Here is a 19,999-nt window from a genome sequence, read left to right on the forward strand (position 1 = left end):
CTAACTGGGGTAACATATGGTTAGACAGCAGTTTTTCTGCAAAAGATCTGAGGATCTTAGTGGATTTTAAGCTCAACATAAATCAGCAATGTGATGTGGCAGCCAAAAGAATCAACTGTGATCTTGGACCTTATTCCAGGAAGAGGGAGATGATCAGCCACTATCCCATTCCTTCATCAGCCCTCATCATTGACAGTCTTCAACAGCATTATGTTTCGTTCTGGATGCCCCGATTTTAGAAAGATGATGGTTAGTTAGGGTTTAGAGACAGGTGACCAGGATGATGAAGGACCGTTAATATGTCCATGGAAGTGGTACTCTTTGCTTGGAGGTCATGACCACTGGTTATGTGAGTGTTATGGTACTCTTTGCTTGGAGGTCATGACCACTGGTTATTGATGTTATCCTGGGGTTCCTTTTGCAGATTGGTTGGACGGGTGGTCTCAGAGCTTCTTTCCAGCATTTAGATTCTGTGGGTTTGGGGTCACAGTAAGGAGGAAAAATATAGGCCCATTTATTCTCTCATATCCCTTAAATCACCCAGGAAGTAGAGTCCTTAAAGAGTTGTAGCTAGAAAGGGGCCCTTTAAAAGAAGACAGTTTGTATCAGAAAGAGGTAGGAGTTGAAATGGTTGCTCTGGATGTAAATCCTAGTTTTTACAATACTCGTTTATTTCACTGATTGATAGCAAGGCAAACTGGGACTTCTACTGGCATGAGAGAAAAGGAAAAGCAAGAAAGGCTTGAGCCGGCAGGAAAGCTGATGATTGGGGGAAAATTGTCTGCAAAGGGCTTCACAGAGAAATGTAATTATATTGGGGGGTCATCATCACACCAGCGTGGGAGGCAAAGGAGGACACAAGGAAGTCCGGGGATATACAGTGGGCCTCTCTAGTGGGTCGAGGGTTCTGGAAAAGCTGACTCTTGCCTTTAGTTCTTTCTTGGCCCAAGCAAAATACATAGACCGTACGTGTGTGTGTGTGTACATTTGGCTGAGAGAAGATGCTACAATCTAGAGATGGCCTCATTAGGAGGGGCTCCCCCCACTCTGAGGGAGCATCACATTCCCATTTCCCATCTTCCATTGCTCCAGGGCATGATTTAAATCTCTCCCTAGTAATTTCAGTGTGTGGGTATGATGCAATTCTATTGTACCCTAGTTATTCCCATCAATTGAATTTTCCGCAAGCTAATTTTTGACCAGCTTGGGGGAGGTAGCATCTGTGGTAGAGAAGGAAATGGAAATCAATGAGCCAACAGCCAGTCAATAGGCATTTAATATAATAATAATTGTTGTTGTTCATTGTGTCCTACACTTCGTGACCCCATTTGGGGTTTTCTTGGCAGAGATACCAGAATGGTTTGCCCATTTTCTTCTCTGGCACGTTTTATAGATGAGGGCGCAGAGGCAGTTAAGTGACTTGCCCAGGGTCACACAGCTAACTTCTGAGGTTAGACTTGAACTCCTGACTCCAGGCTGGATACACCATCCCCTGCAACACCACCTAGTTGGCCTAAAATAATAACAGCAAACTCCAATCCTGGCAAACAGGGTTAGGGACTTGCCTAAGGTCACAGAGCTAGTAAGTGGCTGGGGGTCAGATTTTAATTCAGATTTTCCTGATTACAGGACCAGCACTATGCACAGTATCGCCTAGCTGTCCCTATTTATTAAGCGCCTACAGCATGCAAGGCACTTGTACTGAGTGATAGGGATACAGAGACAAAAGGGAACCAGTCCCTGCCCTCAAGAAGCCTACATTCTCTAGGGGAGACAATATGTGTGAGTATGTATGTGTATCATATGTGTACATATGATACATATACTATAGATAGAAGGTATCTGGGGGCAGCTAGGTGGCGCAGTGGATAGAGCACCAGCCTTGAAGTCAGGAGGACCCGGGTTCAAATCTGGTCTCAGACACTTAACACTTCCTAGCTGTGTGACCCTGGGCAAGTCACTTAACCCCAGCCTCAGAAAATAAATAAACAAACAAATAAATAAATAAATGGATGGATGAATAAACAAACAAACAAATTAAATAAATAAATAAATAAACTAGATAGAAGGTATCTGGGGCAGAGGCAGTGGTTACAGCAGGGAGAATCAGGAAAGGCTGCTGGAAGAAAATCTGAATGATAGAGTTTGTAGAGGGGAATGATATCTAACAGTGCTGGAAAAGGGCATCCAGGTGGCACTAAGTGGATAAGTGCACCAGCTTTGGAGTCGGAAGGATCTGAGTTCAGATCCAGCCTTGCACACCTACTAATTGTATCTCACCCTGAACAAATCATTTTACCCTGTTTGCTTCCCAAAGAAAAAGAATGCTGGAAAGATAGGAAGGGGCCAGGTCGAGAAAAGTTATGAATGGCTTTCTTGTTTGACCCCATGTGTGCATAACGACCTTGCTGAGTTAGGAGAATCTTGAGGAAAGTTGGCACTGATTTCAGGTAAGGGGACTACCCAAAGCCCTGTACAAGGAGATCCAGGTCTCCTCACTGGTTTAATAGAAGGCAGTGCCAGAAATGCCCAATTCAATTACAGGACTTGAGTTCCAGTCCTGACTCTGTGGCTTGTTCCCTGTGTAAGGTCCCTGGTCAAGTCTCCTCTCGGCCTCCCAAGGTCTCTTGGCTCTGAATCTCAGATTCTGTCCCAGCTCCTTCATTTTGTAATGGTGGAAGCCGAGACCCAGACTTTGGGTTACATAAAATGAATGTTGTTTTCCTCTTCCTCCTTTGAGCAAGAGTGTTTCTCCTCCATGACACGCTGTCTACATGTACGTTATAATTGTCACAGATGCTCGGATTATGTGAGGATACAGTTGGCAAAGGTAAGTAGTTATTGACATCATATTGACAGGCTAAAATAAAAGAATTGACCCCAGGTCACTTGGCTAGGAAGCAGCATGGAAATTAGCATTCTGTTTGGTATGTGTTAAAAGTCTTATTTGTTATAGTTCTTTAGAGAACCTACCCGAGTCAGAAGACCCAAGTTCCACTTTAACACATGCCAGCTGGGTGATCTTGGGCAAGTCTCTTTACCTCTGAGTGCCCAGGGCAACTTTATAAGACTATGAGTTATAGATACAACAGGAGTTCTCTCTCTCTTTTTTTAACAATAGGATTTCTTTTTTTGTTTGTTTGGTTTTTTTTTTTTTTGTTTGTTTGTTTTTTTGTTCTTTTGTTTTTTTTGCTGAGGCAACTTGGGTTAAGTGACTTGCCCAGGGTCACACAGTCAGGGAGTGTTAAGTGTCTGAGATCATATTTGAACTCAGGTCCCCTCACTTCAGGGCTGGTGCTTTCGCCTCTGTGTCACATAGCTGCCCCACAATAGGATTTCTTACTGTGGGGCTCATGAACTTGTTTCTTGTTTTAAAAAGATTTTTATATATTAAAATAATATTTCATTTTATGCATTTAAAAATCTGATTCTGAAAATGGGCTTTTTCAGATTTCTAAGCCAAAGGTTAAGAACCTCCGAGATAGAGGGAGATTCCATACTGGGAGCTCTCAACATTAATAAAATTATAGGCAAACCATAGACTTGCTTTGAGATGGAGCGGCTGGGGAACAGGGCAGCTTTGCAGAACACCCTGTAGATGATAGCGGAAGGGGTGATTGTGTTTAGCCCAGGTGACTCTCCATCACAATGGACTGTGCGCACTTCAAGTCTGAGTCACCATCCGGGACAATGGACACTTGAAGTGGGGGGTGCAGACCCTGCTTGGCAGGTGTGCTAGTGGGCTCAATTGGGTTCATGTAAGGACATTACATGGGGCTGTCTTCAGCAGAGGTTGTGCCTGGGACCTGGGGAGGCCTTGTTAGTGCTAAGATACAATTTAGGGAGCTTCCTTTAATCACTTCTTGACCTTCCCCCACTACTTCCCCCTTCTGGTGCCCAGTTCTGCTGCTTTATCCCATTGGGGTGGTAGTGGATAGTGAGGAAGGCAGCATTGACCCAGAGATAGAGTGAGGAGATTAGCATTGACGTCAAGAAGGCCGGGTCATTTAACCTCAGTGCCCCCTTGACAAATCTGAGACCATAAATGCCAGATAAAATGTCAATCTGATGGGGGAGGGAAATTTCCATACCTGGAGTTCTTCCTACCAATGCATTTCTTCCCATTTCCCCACTTAAAAAAAAAAATTGGGAGACTGAGCCATAACAACAGCAAAAACCTTTCCTCCGTTTTTAATTAAAGGAAGAGAGAATTGTCTGAAAGACCTCTTTTGTTCTGTGGTAACCACAAAGCCTCCTATTCAAGATGGCTGGGCCTCTGAGGTTTCCTGAGGGCTTTGGGGCCTAGGGGAGCTGCAGCTTCCTGAAGCCACTGTCTGCAAGGCCTCCCAGAATGCCTTGGCTCTTGAATAATTTTATCAGTTTCCATTTCAGTAGCTTTAAGGATCCTCCCAACAATATGGAGGAGGTGAAGGAAGAATGCAGGAGCAGGTCTTGGGATCCCCCTTATTTTCTAGCAAATGCCCAGAAAAATTAGATGACTTAGGGAGTCCAAATCCAGGCCTTCCACCTTGGAAAGCTGGGTTCTTCTATAAAACTTTAGTCATTCCTTTTTAGATTTGGGGCATGAGTCTCCCAGAGCACGGGGAGCCAGGTACCCTTGTCAGCTAAGCCACCCGGGAGCCCTGTTAAGAACGTTTGCCCCCTCCAACAAATTCTGGGCCTTCCCAATCTGCCATGGACCTCAAGGGCAGGGCTTTACCTCAGTATCTACCATATGTCATTCAAAAGCTTGGTCTTATTCCATGGGATCACAGTGTTGAAGTTGGATCCTGATGGGGGCGGGGGGAGTGGAGCTTTTAAAAATGAACTTGAAAAATCTAATTTGACTTCCTTTTTTTTTTTCTTTTTTAAATCTGACTTTGAGTCTTTGTTTCTCATGTGCATTTTAAGGCCGAACTATTTCTCAATCATCTCTGGGTGTGAATGTGGGATAAAACTGAAAAACCCAAACCCTGCCCCCTTCCATCTGTGGGCTGATAACCTTCGAGCTCAGAGGACACTTGGTTCTTTCTCCACTTTTGTTTATTCAACAACAAATCCTTGATAATCGTTTCATACAATATTTATCAGAGATTAGTGTTGAGAAAATTATTTTCCTCTACGTACAGAAATACAGTTTTTTTTTTTCCACTATGAAAACGATCAAGACAAGGATCCTGGAAATTTGGTATATCAAAAGGGAGTACAAAAGGTGGGTGGAGGGAGCAAAAACAAATCAATGAATGGAATACTACATTTGAAATCAGGAAATTACCAAAAAAGAAAAAGAGAGAGAGAGAGAACCTTTGTATTGCGCCCTTTTAAAAAATACATAACACAGTGTGACTTGGGAACCATGAAGGCTAATGCTAAAAGAAAAATAAAGATCTAGAATTCCCAATTCAGGAACCTGACTGATGTTTTTTCTAAAGATCATGTATAGGAGATTAGTGTCATAGACTATAAATTGTCATTGTCACTGGATGTCACAGGAGGTGGCCACTGGGTTAAAAAAAAAAATACAAGTTAATGATCCTAGAATTGGAAAGCAAAATGACTGACACTTTGTGCTTATAAGATAATCTTTGTAAAGATCTATAAAGATCCTGAAATTTGGATTAGGTATAATGTGGTATGGCTCTAGCTCTACTTTCTGAAAGCTCATTTTCCACCTCCTGAGTCAATTTCCCTCTAAACCTGACATAAAAACTCAGTGTCCTGTAGCTAAATAAACATCTAAAAGCTCTCAAAAACTACACAACAAGCAAAATGTCATTTTTATTTTAGAATAAGACATTCAGTTTTAACTGTTGGCCCTTGCTAGCATTCTCTGAGTTCATGCATTTATAGAGGACATATCAGAAGCAGTTACGGGCAAAGAAAACCAGTAACTGCCTCTCTTCCGATTTACGCCAAGAATATTTCCTAATCTCTTACTCCTCCCTCAAGATATCCTTGTGGGGTAAAGATGACCCTGTTCAAGGCCAGATTTAGAGGTCCAAGTAGGAAGCACTATAGAGGGTGACTTATTTAGTTGAAGCTAAATTCAGAATTGGTCATTAAGGGCTGGAGGGAGAGAGACTGTATCATTGGAGATGGAACCATAGGGTCCTTGCAAGCCTGAAGCATCTTGAGCTCCAGAGCCAGGTCTGAAAATATTACCATGGAATACCACCACCAATGAGAATATATTATGTGCCTAAAACCCACTTTACTAAGTGGTAGAATATAACTTTTCTTTTTCTGTTGAAGCTTTTTATTTTCAAAACCTAAGCGGGGATAATTTTTCACCATTTTCCTTTGCAAAACCTTGTGTTCCCATTTCCTACCCCCTTCCTCCTACCCCCTCTCCTAGACGGCAAGTAATCCAATATATGTCAAACATGGTAAAAATGTATGTAAGTCCAATATAGGCAATTATATGATATAACTTTTCTAGGTTGCAAAAAGTATAAAATCTTTCTTTTTAAATAGAATTGGTACGAGCTTGACCCCAAAGGAAAGATAGAAATGATCCCCTTCCCTCCTTTGTAGAAGGTGGGGACTCTGAGTGTGGAATATTGCTTACACTATCAGTCTCACTGGTGATGTACTGGTTAGTTTTTTATCCTTTTTTCCCCCTCTTTTCATTTTTTAATTCTTTTTCACATCAGAGACAGCATAGATAGAGACCGTGAGAACGTGATTCTTGCCTCTGACGCTAATCTCTTTGAAGACTAGACGGTGTCAAAAAGGAGCCAACCTGCATCGGAAGAGGGAGTTCCCTCTCTTGATGAAATCATAGGTCTTGTCCCTCTTTTTATCCTTCAAAAGATAACTATGGAGAATGATATCTTCAGAAATAAAGGTGATACAGAAACAGAAGCTATCAATAAAAAGAATATACACTCATGCATAGTTGGCTCAGTCTCAGCCCGCATTTGGTACTGTCATTTTGATAGGTGGCCAAAGGAAGCCTGCGTCGGACCCTCGACCTGGTCTCAGAAGCCACGCCAGTCATGGATGCTATAACAAAGTGTTTGTCTGTGTCTTTTTAGGGACCTTCAACCGAAGGAAACGGAACTCCCTCTACGTCACGGTGACCCTGCTCATTGTGTCGGTGCTGATCCTGACTGTGGGTCTGGCGGCTACCACCAGAACCCAGAATGTGACTGTCGGAGGGTATTACCCTGGAGTTATCGTAAGTACAGAGCTTTGCCTCTCTGTCACTCGCCAGTTATGGTGTGTCACATCCCTCAGCAAAGACTTTCAGTAGGGCACAGGGTTGCACATCAAGTAGTCCAACATTTTAATTTAATAGATGCAGAGACTTAGACCCAGAAAGGGGATGCGAGCTATTCCAAATCACACAGCAAAGTTAAAAGGAAGCCCCCTGACCATCAGCCTAGAATTCCTTAGGTTGTACCGTGGCTGGCTTTGAAGATGGGAGGGCTTGGGTTGTTCAATGGAGATGGCACACTTCTATGGGCTTGAATCATTCTGCTCCTTCCAAAAGAGAAAAACGTGAGAATTCTGTGGACCCCCTCGAAGGCTGGTACCAACTCCCCTTTTCCATGCCATGGCCTGCCGTCAGAGAGAGGTGTTAATGAGAAAAATGGAAAGCAAAAAGGGTTCAGTCTTCTGCACCTAGTAAACAAGAAGGCATCTTGGCCTAGCGAATGGAATTAAGGAGATTTGGATTCACATTCCACTTCTCAGCCTCAGTTTCCTCATTTGTAAACTGGGAATTATAATACCTGAAAGGCTTCTTCATTTGGAGAGGTGCATCTCTAAGACTCTAAGGTGTAGAACAGGCAGATTCTGCCTAAGTAGATGGAGTCTCTTCACTGGGATGATTTTTTGGTCTGTTATTGTTCGGTTCAGTTGTTTTCAATCATGTCTGACTTTTTGTGACTCTGAAGTTTTCTTGGCAGAGATACTGGAGCAGTTTACATTTCCTTCTCTGTTCGTTTTATAATGAGGAACTCAGACAAACAGGATTAAGTGACTGACTGGTCCAGGGTTACACAGCTAGTAAGTGTCTGAAGCAGGATTTGAACTCAGGAAGAGTCGTCTATCCACTGCAGTCCTATCTCTCTCTCTCTCTCCCTCCCTCCCTTTCCCTCTTTCTCTGTCTGGCTCTCCCCCCTCATTCTTCCCCTTTCCCTTTCTCTCTCCTTTGGTCTCTGTCTCTCTGTCTCTGTGTCTGTCAGTTTCTCCATCTCTCTCTTTCTCTTTCTGTCTTCTGTCTCTCACTCTGGCTTTCTGGCTCTCCCCCCTCTCTGTATCTTTGTATCTCTCTCTGTTTCTCTGTCTCAGTTTCTGTCTCTCTCCATCCCTCTCTTTCTCTGTCTCTTTGTCTGTCTGTATCTCTGTCTCTCCATCTCTCACTCTGTCTCTCTGTCTCCCCCTCCCCTTGCTGTTCAGCGGACCTGCTCCTTCCCCTGGCACCATAGATGCTACTCAGGGAAACTGAGTCATGCTCTTATTGGCCACTGACCTCATTTGCAGGCAGAGGACGTGGCTCTCATCTAAGAGCCTGCAGTGGGCCTTCTTGCTTCCTGGATTTTAGGATCAGTGGATGTAGAAGCTGAAAGGCACCTTAGGCCTTGGCATCCCTCCTCATTTTCTTGGGTAGGGAACCGGCCCGGAAGAGTGAGGGGACTCGCTTGAAGTTGTACAGCTGGTACAACAGCCCCGGCACTCAAGGCTCAGGCTTCTAACTCAGCTCCTCAGGCTCCTTCTGCCACATCATGAATCTACCCCCAAACAATTCACTATTTAATTATATGTTGTTTGATATTGTTTGCTAATTGCCTCTTAGTCTCGTCCCAACTCAATTGAAATTTGGCACGTTTCTGTATAAATAAGATGTGAATGAAGTAATCAGACTCCTCCACACCCGGAAGCATGGATTTCTCCTCGAATGCTTCCCCTTCCTCTTCTGCCAGTGCCATGCACACTCTGGGCACACAGAGTGAAGCTCTTGAGCTGGGAGGGCCCTTAGAGACCATCTGGTCCGATCCCTTCTTTTTACACGGGGGGGAAACTGAGGCTCAGGGAGAGGAAGAAACAAGGTCACACATAGGCTTCTAGATTCAGAGCTAAGAGGGCCCTCAGAGGCCTAGATCTGGTCTAATCCCTTCATTTTACAGAGGGGGAAACTGAGGCTTTATCGTATTGAATGACTTGTCCACACACTCCCAGGTATAAAGCTGGAAGGCCCTTTGGAGGCCCTCACTTCACAGAGAAAGAAATGGAAGGCCACCGAAGTGAAACGATCCTTCCAAGTTCATACAGATACTAAGTGACAGAGGCAGGTTTTGAACCCAGGTCTTTTGACCTCAGAGGCTTCAGAAACCATCCGTCACATGTACCATGCATGCTGTTGGCTTCAACGTAGGGTGCTCCCCTAAAATGAGAGCTTTCTGGAAAGAGAGATAGGCGTGTGTATGGACAAAGGTTATGATATGATTTTCCCGTCCCTGGAGAGATGGAGTGGACAGTACCAGCTGTGGGATCAAAACCCTTCTCTCTCGAAGCCTCTATTTTCTCCTCTGTGAAATGGGAATCCCAATACCTGGGGTCTCTACCTCAAAGTATTGTTGTGAGAGGTCAATGAGAAGCACAGATAAAATCCTTGGCAAACATGGTTAAGTAGGTAAGGATGAGGATAGAGACCGGCCTGTGATTTCACTGGCTTAGGGAAGACAGTCCCACTACCGAAGCAGATTGGTACCATCTCTGCAACTTAAGAGTTTTCATAGAGGCAGCAAAGTGTGGGCTTTAGAATCAGGAAGATCTGAGTTCAAATCCAGCCTTTTATTGACCTTTGGCTTCTTGAAAACCCTTACCAGAGGCAGCAGAATGGGGGCATAAGGAAAGATGCAGAGGGAGAGATGGGAAATAGAAGCAGCAAAAAGATCATGGATTCCTAGATCTAGAATTGGAAGAAACCTCAGAGCCCATGTAGTCCAATCCCCTTTCTTTACAGGGAGGAAACTGAGGCCCAGGGAAGGGAAGGGCCTTGTTCAAGGTCAAAGCTAGGATCTTCGAGCTGGAAGGGACATCCAAGTCATAGAGTCCAGCCGCCTCCTTTTAGAAATGAAGGAACTAAGGCTCTTGGGATGTAATATGCCTTGCCCAAAGTTACACTGATGGTATTAGAGGTTGAACCAGGTCCTTTGACCCCAAATGTTCCAATGTTCTACTAAAACAGTTGATGTTTTTTAAAAAGATGAGATAATGGGCCAGCTAGGTGGCGCAGTGGATAGAGCACCTGCCCTGGAGTCAAGAGGACCTGAGTTCAAATGCTGCCTCAGACAAATTACCAGGGAAATTCACTTAGCCCAAATTGCCTCAAAAAAATAAAACAAAGGTGAGATGATGTACATGGCTCTCTTTGCAGAGGGGGAACCTCTGGGTGGATAACATTGTATATAGTGTCATTTTTGGTATTGCATTGAATCGTTTTGCTGAACTGGTTTTCATTTTTTTATTCTTTGTTACAAAGGCTGGCTGGCTGGGGAGGGGAGGGAGGATGGAGATATTTGGAAATGAAGAGAACGTATGAACAAAAGCTTTTCATTAAAATTGAGAATTTGTTTAAAGTCCGTGCATTGGGGAAGGAAGCATCGTGACTGTGCCGGCCTTTGTTGCTCTTGTCTAGAGACAGTAGGTCTAGCCAGGGTCCGAGAGAGGCTCTGTTGGCCCGGGTCCTAGGCTAGTCCTGATGTAGCCACAGCTGGCTGCCGTTGCTGCCAGTCGGGGCTCCCCCTTCTCCCCCTGCAAACAGGCAGCCGTGTGTGTATGTACCTGCCTGGTGGCCCCTGCCAGAGGCCTGACGTAAATGCTCAGCCCTTTCTCTTCCTGTGGTGAGGCAAGAACTCTGCTCCTCAGCAGAATTGGTTTTTATTTTTAAACTCAAAGAAGATTGAAGTAAGCACCCATTTCTGATGGGTATTCCGGTGACTTGAAAATGCAGCTTGTCAGATCTGCCCTGGACACCTTGCTTTAAGAAAATATTCCTGGCTAATGTGTACTAGAAAGGGCCTCGAATCAAGAACCCAAAGGTTGGCTTCCAGTCAGAGCTTTGAATTAGTCATTGTCCTCCGTGCCTCGGGAAAATGAGGAGATCGGCCTCAGATCCTGCCGGCAATGGCGCTCCGTAATTTAAAGGCTCACCAACCTGAAACTGGAAGGACCCAACACCTTCATTTTACAGATGTGACATCAAGCACTTTGTTCAAGGTCACACAGGACATAAGTGATAGAGTTGAGCTGGGATTCAAACCCAGGTTATATGCAGGAAGGGCTGTCATCATGCTTGAGAAGGGAGGACCAGGAGAAAGGGGTGAAAGTTTCAAAGGAGCAGATTTAAGCTTTTTCTAACCCTGAGAGGTATCCCCAAATGGGCTGAGGGACTGGGTTCCCCCTTTGGGAAGTCTTCAGGTATATTATGATATATTATATGTGATATATAATATATTTAATATATATGTGTAATATATGTATTATATATAATAATTTTTTTCAGGTGTAGATTGGACTAAATTAGGAAGTTTTAATCTAGGATCTGTAAATTTTTTTTTTAATGTTTCAACAGTTGTATTTCAATACAATTGGTTTTCTTTATGATCAACCATATGAATTTTATGTGATGCTTTAAAACTGATTCTGAGAAGGGATTGTGCCCACAAAGCCACTGAAGAGTCCCCAGTCTAGATGGTCATTGAGAAGCCTTCTACCATTCAGATTCCATGAGACTTTGATAGCAAATCCAATCCTCTTGCTGCCATCTCAAACCAAAAGTCGGGATTTAGAATCTCAGATGGATGAGATGGATCGTATCAAAAAGTAGATTTATTCCTTTAATTGAGATGAAGGTATTTTTTATTTATTGTATCAAAAAAATAGATTTGTTCCTTTAATTGAGATGAAGGTATTTTTCATTTATCCTATCAAAAAATAGATGTGTTTCTTTAATTGAGATGAAAGTCTTTTTCATTTATCGTATCAAAAAGCAGATTTGTTCCTTTAATTGAGATGAAAGTGTTTTTCATTTATCCTATCAAAAAATAGATGTGTTCCTTTCATTGAGATGAAGGTAGTTTTCATTTATCGTATCGAAAAATGGATTTGCTCCTTGAATGATTTTTCTAGGTTAGGAAGGGGTGGATGCAGATGATACCTGATTATCGTAGGGGAGTGTCTGCGGCTGACACTCGACAGGATGGTTCTGCTCCAGCAGACGTCCCAGACCACCTCTGCTTTTGTTTAGTATTTGATTAGGCAGGCCTGTCTTTGTTACCAATTAGGACTAATTTTACAGCTGTCCAACGGTTTGTGCTGCATACCTACTCTCCAGCTCTGCTCTACCCTAGGGACAGAGAAATAGGCTTGCAGGCTGAGTGAATGTACAGAACGGGCAAAGCTAGTGAAAGGGAGAACAACGGGGAAGAAGCCATATCCTGGTAGACGGTGTGCCCTTGGTTCTAGATGTGTATTTGTCTTTTTCCTCTCATTAGATTGGAAGCACCTTGAGGTCAAGGCTTGTATCCGATCTACCTTTGATCCCCAGCCCTGTCACAGAACCTTGGGGGATCTCAGAAGTTGTGATATAGAGCAAAGCTTCTTAAACTGTGGGTGGTGACTCCATGTCGGCGGGGGGTGCCTCATAACTGAATGTAGGGTTTGTGAAATTATGATTTATTATTAGTACATATTTGGTTTGTGTACCTATTTTCTCTATATATATATCAAGTATTGTGTAAAAATTTCTCAGATGAAAAGGAGTGGAAAAAGTTTAAAAAGGCCTGATATAGAGGAAACGGGGCTGGATTTGGAGTAGGAAACGTGAGTTCACACCCAGTCTCGTTTGCCCATGGGATCAGGGGCAAATACTTGAATTTCTGAGTCTCCATGGCCTGTCCTAGGAAAGTTGAGGGTTGGTTTCAAAGGTCCCTTTCAGCAGACCTCTCCCTAAAGTCAGAATCCCCTGTATAAGCTTCTGTTTGAGAGACCCCTCGGGGCTTCACTTACCAGGACAGCTCATTTCCAAGGGTTTCTTGGGCATTCAAGTGGATTTGAGTGATAGAAATTGCAAAAGCAAGTTCAGATGCAAAGAAGAAAAAATCCATTTGAGGTTACAGATCAGAACCTCTTATAAATTTCACTCTTTGGGGACATGCTTCCTACCTTCTGACCCTTTTTATTTAGGAAGGCCCAAATATTGGCAATCTCATAACCGGTTGATGGTTATAATTCAACCCCAGGAGGCTCCCGGGGAGAATTCCAGTGTCTCTGAGATTTGCAGAGAACTATTCCTATCTATGCCCCAGCTCTCCCTTTTGTACTTATTAGTCCAGGTCAGAGGCTGGCAAACTACGGCCAACCTATATTTTAAAGAAATGTTATATTTGAAAATGTGAAAACCAGTTCAGAAGAGGCAGCAGGCCATTTTTGGACTCCACCGGCCATGGTTTGCTGATTCCTGTTCTAGGGAGAGGTAGTCAGTGGGATTTGTCAAATTTGAAGCCCCACCCACCCACCCACTGAGGAAAAACTCTGCCTGTTTTCCTGATCAACTATATTTCAGTGAACCCTAGTCATGTCAGTATTTCATAAGGGAGACAATCATACAAGATAGCCTTTACTCATGACCAAGAATGTAAAAGGAATACAGTTTTAAAAATATGTATATCTCTGTGTGTGTGTTTGTGTGCGTGTGTATATATCTATATATCTATATTTATTATTTTATATATTTATTTTATTTATTACATCTTATATCATATATAATATGATATATTAAAATAAAATTTTAAATTTAATTTTAATATTAAATTTAAATTTAACATTAAAATATCATTTTATATATTATTTATATACATATATTTCATAATGCATAATACATATTTTTAAACTGCTCCATAAGCTTGGCATCCATAGTCCCTTCCAAACCCAGGTCACCCACAACCAATTTGTAGGCACTCAAACCTGGAAGTTTCCATACACAGTTCAGATGCCTACACATAAGGGATTTAATAAAGTTATCCAGAGCTTCCTACTCATGGCTTAAGTATTCCTTGCTGGATTTCCTACTTATGGTTTCCTTGAGGGACATATAGTATAGTCATGTGGGGAACTTGGGACCTGGGAGCTAATGATCTGCCTCAGACTCCTCCATCGTTCTAGTCCTGGGTATTTGGACTCTCCATTTCTCATTGGCTCCCACTTCTTGATATCAGTAAGCTCACTGCTATACAGGCCCAGTCCTACCCAGTAGCCAAAGAGGCAGTAGCCAATGTCATCTCCAATCTTTGTTCCTTCACTATTCTTGCCCTCCATCTACTATTGAGGGGAAGTTTACCTACTACTCAGTCCTGAATCATTTCCACCATTACCCCTATCCTTTCTACCCAATATTGAACTCTCCTACTCTTCAACTCTTTTTATCAAGCCACATTTTAGGAAGGATTTTTTAATTCTTTTTTTCCCCTTTTTAAAAATTAATTTTATAATTATAATTTTTTGACAGTACATATGCCTGGGTAATTTTTTACAACATTATCCCTTGCACTCCCTTGTGTTCTGAATTTTCCCCTCCTTCCCTCCACTCCCTCCCCTAGATGGCAGGCAGTTCCATACATGTTAAATATGTTATAGTATATTCTAGATATTTAGGAAGGATTTTTAATAGCATTTTTTCCAATTGCATATGAAAACAATGCTTAACGTTCATTTTAAAAATTTCAAGTTACACATTATTCCCTCCCTCTCTCCTCAACCCCCTTCCTAAGATAGTAAAGCATTTTGATATAAATTATGTATTGTGCATAATGCAAAACATATGTCCATCTTAGTTATGTTGTGAAAGGAAAAACAAGCCAAAATAACCACAGAAAAAATAAAGTTAAAAAAAAAACTAGTATGCTTCTATCTTCATTCAGACTCCATAGTTCTTTTCTCTGCATGTGGATAGCATTTTCCATTATGAGTCATTTGAAATTTTCTTGGATCATTGTACTGCTAAAAAGAGCCAAATCTATCGTGCTTGATCATTACACACTGTTGCTGTTACTGTGTACAATGTTGCTGTTACTGTATACAATGTTGCTGTTACTATGTACAATGTTGCTGTTACTGTGTACAGTGTTCTCCTGGTTCTGCTCATTTCACTTTGTATCAGTTCCTGTAAGTCTTTCCAGATTTCTCTGAAATCTGCCCTCTCATCATTTCTCATGGCATAATAGTATTCCATCACAATCATATACCACAACTTGTTCAGCCTTTGCCCAGTTGATGGACATCCCTTCAATTTCCAATTCTTTGGAAAGAGAAGAAAAGAGAGCTGCTACAAAGATTTTTGCACGTGTGGGTCCTTTTCTATTTGTACGATCTCTTTGGGATACAGAACTAGCAGTGGTATTGCTGGATCAAAAGGTATATTGCATCATGGTTTTAGGAAGCTATGGTTTGACGAGCTTGACAAAACTAGGAGCTTTGTGAAAGGGCCTTGAGATCATGTTGTAGGAGGCTTAATGGAAGGACTTGGGAAGGGTCAACCTGAAGAAGAGAGGGCCCATCTATATGTATTAAAAGGTATTTGCTTTGTTTCTCTTGGCCCCAGAGAGTGGAACTTGGTTCTGAAGGCTGGGAGTTGTTTTGGAGCACATTGAGGCTAAATGTCGGAAAAGTCTTCCACACCGGAAGAACTATCCCAAGATGGGAACTGTTTCCTTGAGAGCTGATGGCTTCCCCTTCTTTGGAGGTCTTCAGGCAGAATCGAGCTATCCACTCATTGGGGAAGCTGAAGAGAGGATTCTGGTTCAGAAACAGCCTTTGAGCTTCCTTCAGCCATCAATCTGGGATCCTAAGATCCCAAGAGACATCAGAATGTTATAGCTCAACATGCAGTGAAATTGGGGAGAAAATAGAGTATTAAATATGAGACCCATGGTTTTCTTTCATTTGGGCTCCTTTCAAGCTTGTGTAGTTACTGAGAAACTGAGGCAGACAGAACTTTGGATCTAGAAAGAAGACCTGGATTCAAATGCAAGCTCTATTATTTACTACCTGTGTGATCTTAGCCAAGTCCCTTGTCTTCTATAGGTCTCCGTTTCATCTTCTCCAGAAGGAGAGAATTGAACTAGATGGCCTCTTAGTTTCCTTCCAGCTCTAGAGTGAGCAGCCTCAGGCAAAACTGAAGCTCAGAGAGAGAGTCACATAGATGGACAGTGGGGCCTCAGACCTCGTTTTCATTTGGGGGGAAGGGGAGGGCAAGAAGAAAGAAAGAAAGGTAAAAGTTCTAAATAAATAATCAGTCTTTTAAATTTTAAATGTAAAGGTTTTTAAATTTAGATGTATTGTACTAGGGGTGGTTTTCCTTGGGTTGGGGTAGAAGAGATGGGCAAGAATTTGCCGTGGCGTGAAAATAGGTAAAGACTGATAATGGTTCCAAACTGCTTGAGCATGACCCTTGCCTTTTGTACTTTGGGGAACTGAGATGGGGGAGGGGGTTGCCAGGTATGACACCCAAGACTTTCTCAGACTCTCCGGACATGTTTGTTCACTCTCTTCACCCCCCAGCCTGGTGCCTATTCCAGCTCCCTCTTTCTCCAAAGGAATACAACTTACTCCCACCCCCCAAGAAGGGATTTTTCCAAACTTGTGTCTGCTCCATTTTCCTGCCTTATTTGGCTCTCCTTTGAGTTAAGTTTCTGAGTCATTTGTCAAATTGCACACGTCCCAACCTGAAGAGAAAAGATTGTGATTGGATCACTGCCACCAGACCAGCTGGACAGATTCCCAGGAGGCCAAGCTAGTGGGGGTAGCATCCACAGGCTCAATCCCCTACTCTTGTTCTCTTCCCCCACTTTGGGGCAGCATCTATGGGCTCAGTTCCCCATTCTTGCTCTTTCCCCACTTTGGGGCAGCATCCATGGGCTCAATCCCCCACTCTTGTTCTCTTTCCTCATTTTGGGGGCAGCATCTATGGGTTCAATTCCCCACACTTGTTCTCTTTTCCCACTTTGGGGCAGCATCTATGGGTTCAGTCTTCCACACTTGTTCTCTTCCCCCACTTTGGGAGCAGCATCCATAGACTCAGTCTTTCACACTTGTTCTCTTTTCCCACTTTGGGGCAGCATCTATGGGCTCAATCCTCCATTCTTGTTCTCTTTCCTCATTTTAGGGGCAGCATCTATGGGTTCAGTCTTCTACACTTGTTCTCTTCCCCCACTTTGGGGGCAGCATCCATAGACTCAGTCTTTCACACTTGTTCTCTTTTCCCACTTTGGGGCAGCATCCATGGGCTCAATCCCCCACTCTTGTTCTCTTTCCTCATTTTAGGGGCAGCATCTATGGGTTCAGTCTTCCACACTTGTTCTCTTTCCCCACTTTGGGGGCAGCATCCACAGTCTCAATCCCCCATTCTTGTTTTCTTCCCCCACTTTGGGGCAGCATCCATGGGCTCAGTCTTTCACACTTGTTCTCTTTTCCCACTTTGGGGCAGCATCTATGGGCTCAATCCTCCATTCTTGTTCTCTTTCCTCATTTTAGGGGCAGCATCTATGGGTTCAGTCTTCTACACTTGTTCTCTTCCCCCACTTTGGGGGCAGCATCCATAGACTCAGTCTTTCACACTTGTTCTCTTTTCCCACTTTGGGGCAGCATCCATGGGCTCAATCCCCCACTCTTGTTCTCTTTCCCCACTTTGGGGACAGCATCTACAGCTCAGTCTTCCACACTTGTTCTCTTCCTCCACTTTGGGGCAGCATCTACAGACTCAATCCCCCACCCTTTTTTTCTTTCCCCACTTTGGGGGCAGCATCTATGGGTTCAAGCCCCCATTTTTTTCTCTTCCCCTACTTTGGGGGCAGCGTCTACAGACTGAATCCCCTTCTCTTATTCTCTTTCCCCACTTTGGGGGCAGTGTCTACAGCTCAGTTTTCCACTTTTGTTCTCTTCCCCCACTTTGGGGGCAGCATCTATGGGCTTAATCACCCATTCTTTTTCTCTTCCCCCACTTTGGGGCAGCATCCACAGTCTCAATCCCCCATTCTTGCTCTTTCCCCACTTTGGGGCAGCATCTGTGGGCTCAGTCTTCCACACTTGTTCTCTTTCCCCACTTTGGGGGCAGTATCCACAGTCTCAATCCCCCATTCTTGTTTTCTTTCCCCACTTTGGGGACAGCATCTACAGCTCAGTCTTCTATACTTGTTCTCTTCCCCCACTTTGGGGCAGCATCTGTGGGTTCAATCCCTCACTCTTGTTCTCTTTTCCCACTTTGGGGGCAGTGTCCACAGGCTCAGTCGTCCACACTTGTTCTCTTTCCCCACTTTGGGGCAGCGTCTACAGACTCAATCCCCCACCCTTTTTTCTTTCCCCACTTTGGGGGCAGCGTCTATGGGTTCAAGCCCCCATTTTTGTTCTCTTCCCCACTTTGGGGGCAGTGTTTACAGCTCAGTTTTCCACTTTTGTTCTCTTCCCCCACTTTGGGGGCAGCGTCTACGGGTTCAAGCCCCCATTCTTGTTCTCTTTCTCCACTTTGGGGCAGCATCTGTGGACTCAGTCTTCCACACTTGTTCTCTTTCCCCACTTTGGGGGCAGCATCTAAGGGTTCAATCCCCCACTCTTGTTCTTTTCCCACTTAGGGGGCAGTGTCCACAGGCTCAGTCTTCCACACTTGTTCTCTTTCCCTACTTTGGGGCAGCGTCTACAGACTCAATCCCCCACCCTTTTTTCTTTCCCCACTTTGGGGGCAGCATCTATGGGTTCAAGCCCCCATTCTTGTTTTCTTCCCCTACTTTGGGGGCAGCGTCTACAGACTGAATCCCCTTCTCTTATTCTCTTTCCCCACTTTGGGGGCAGTGTCTACAGCTCAGTTTTCCACTTTTGTTCTCTTCCCCCATTTTGGAGGCAACATCTATGGGCTCAATCACCCATTCTTTTTCTCTTCCCCCACTTTGGGGCAGCATCCACAGTCTCAATCCCCCATTCTTGTTTTCTTTCCCCACTTTGGAAGAACGGACAGAGCAGATCCACTGTATTTGCCCAACCTCTTTAGAGATGTCTGTTTGCCCTTGGGGGGAGTCTGTGCAACAGAGATAACCTAGTCCCAGGAAGAACATCTGTGGGCAGGGGTTGGAGGCTGAAGATATTGTGTCTAGCTCCTTTGGAAGCCTGTGGGGCCTGTGATATTTTCTCATTGGGGTCGGATTATCCAGTAGAGAAGTCTATTAGGTCCTTGTCTACAGCTTCCCAACCCTAAAGTGCTGATAAAAAAAAAAGTGCCTTTTTTTTTTTTAATGATAAGCTATTAATACACTTTGAGGGCCAACCAGAGGAAGGTCTCTCATCTCCCTATGTCCCCCCAAGGGCATTTCTGAGGATTTATTGTCCTTTCTCTGGCCTGGAAATTTTTTTGCCCGAAATGAGATATTTCTCTGTGTGAAAGCCCAGCCCTTCCGTAAATGTAAATCAAGGCAAGGATTGTTCATCTGCAACTGGTGTGAAGATTAATTGGCCTCTTCTCACCATCTTTCCCCTTAATTTAATTTTCATCTTCTTCCGCAGCCCCATCAAGGCCAATCAGTCAGCTGTTGTTCTCAGCCACCCTGGCAGATTCAGCCCACTAATGGCAGAGATGATGAGGCCCTGGCTGTCACGCCAACCACTTAGAGAAATTACTTTTCAGCATTTACCTGGTTGTTCCTGCTCGCCCCTGAGCGGGGGAGTGCCTTTTGTCTGGAAGTGAAGCTGAGGTGGAGGAAGGGGTGAATAAATGCTAACAGAGATTTTAGTGGGCTAACCACAAGTGCCTGCTGCTTGCAAAAAAGTCCTATCTTTTCAAAAAATAGGGGTGTTAAGGAGCGTGTTGGTTTGTAAAGTACTCCCTGGGGTTTATTGGCATGCCAGTTACCTCCAAGACTGCCCTTCCTTTCAAATACATCCCAGAGTCGGGCTATCAGCCTATAAAAAGATCTCTTCCCAAAAGGGAGATGTGGGCTATAATTCT

The 19,999-nt window shown here is 43.7% G+C and overlaps 1 protein-coding gene across 2 annotated transcripts in view; it reads left to right on the forward strand.

Moving 5' to 3' along the window:
- TMEM255A (transmembrane protein 255A) overlaps nucleotides 1-19,999 on the forward strand; it is a 95,128-nt gene that overhangs the window by 19,131 nt on the left and 55,998 nt on the right. For both annotated transcript variants that reach the window (XM_074278083.1, XM_074278082.1), the window contains exon 2: nucleotides 7,038-7,180. In XM_074278083.1, the coding sequence (XP_074134184.1) occupies nucleotides 7,038-7,180 (143 nt within the window). The remainder of the gene's footprint in view (nucleotides 1-7,037; nucleotides 7,181-19,999) is intronic.

The sequence above is a fragment of the Sminthopsis crassicaudata genome, chromosome X (assembly GCF_048593235.1).
Source record: "Sminthopsis crassicaudata isolate SCR6 chromosome X, ASM4859323v1, whole genome shotgun sequence".
Taxonomy (NCBI): domain Eukaryota; kingdom Metazoa; phylum Chordata; class Mammalia; order Dasyuromorphia; family Dasyuridae; genus Sminthopsis; species Sminthopsis crassicaudata.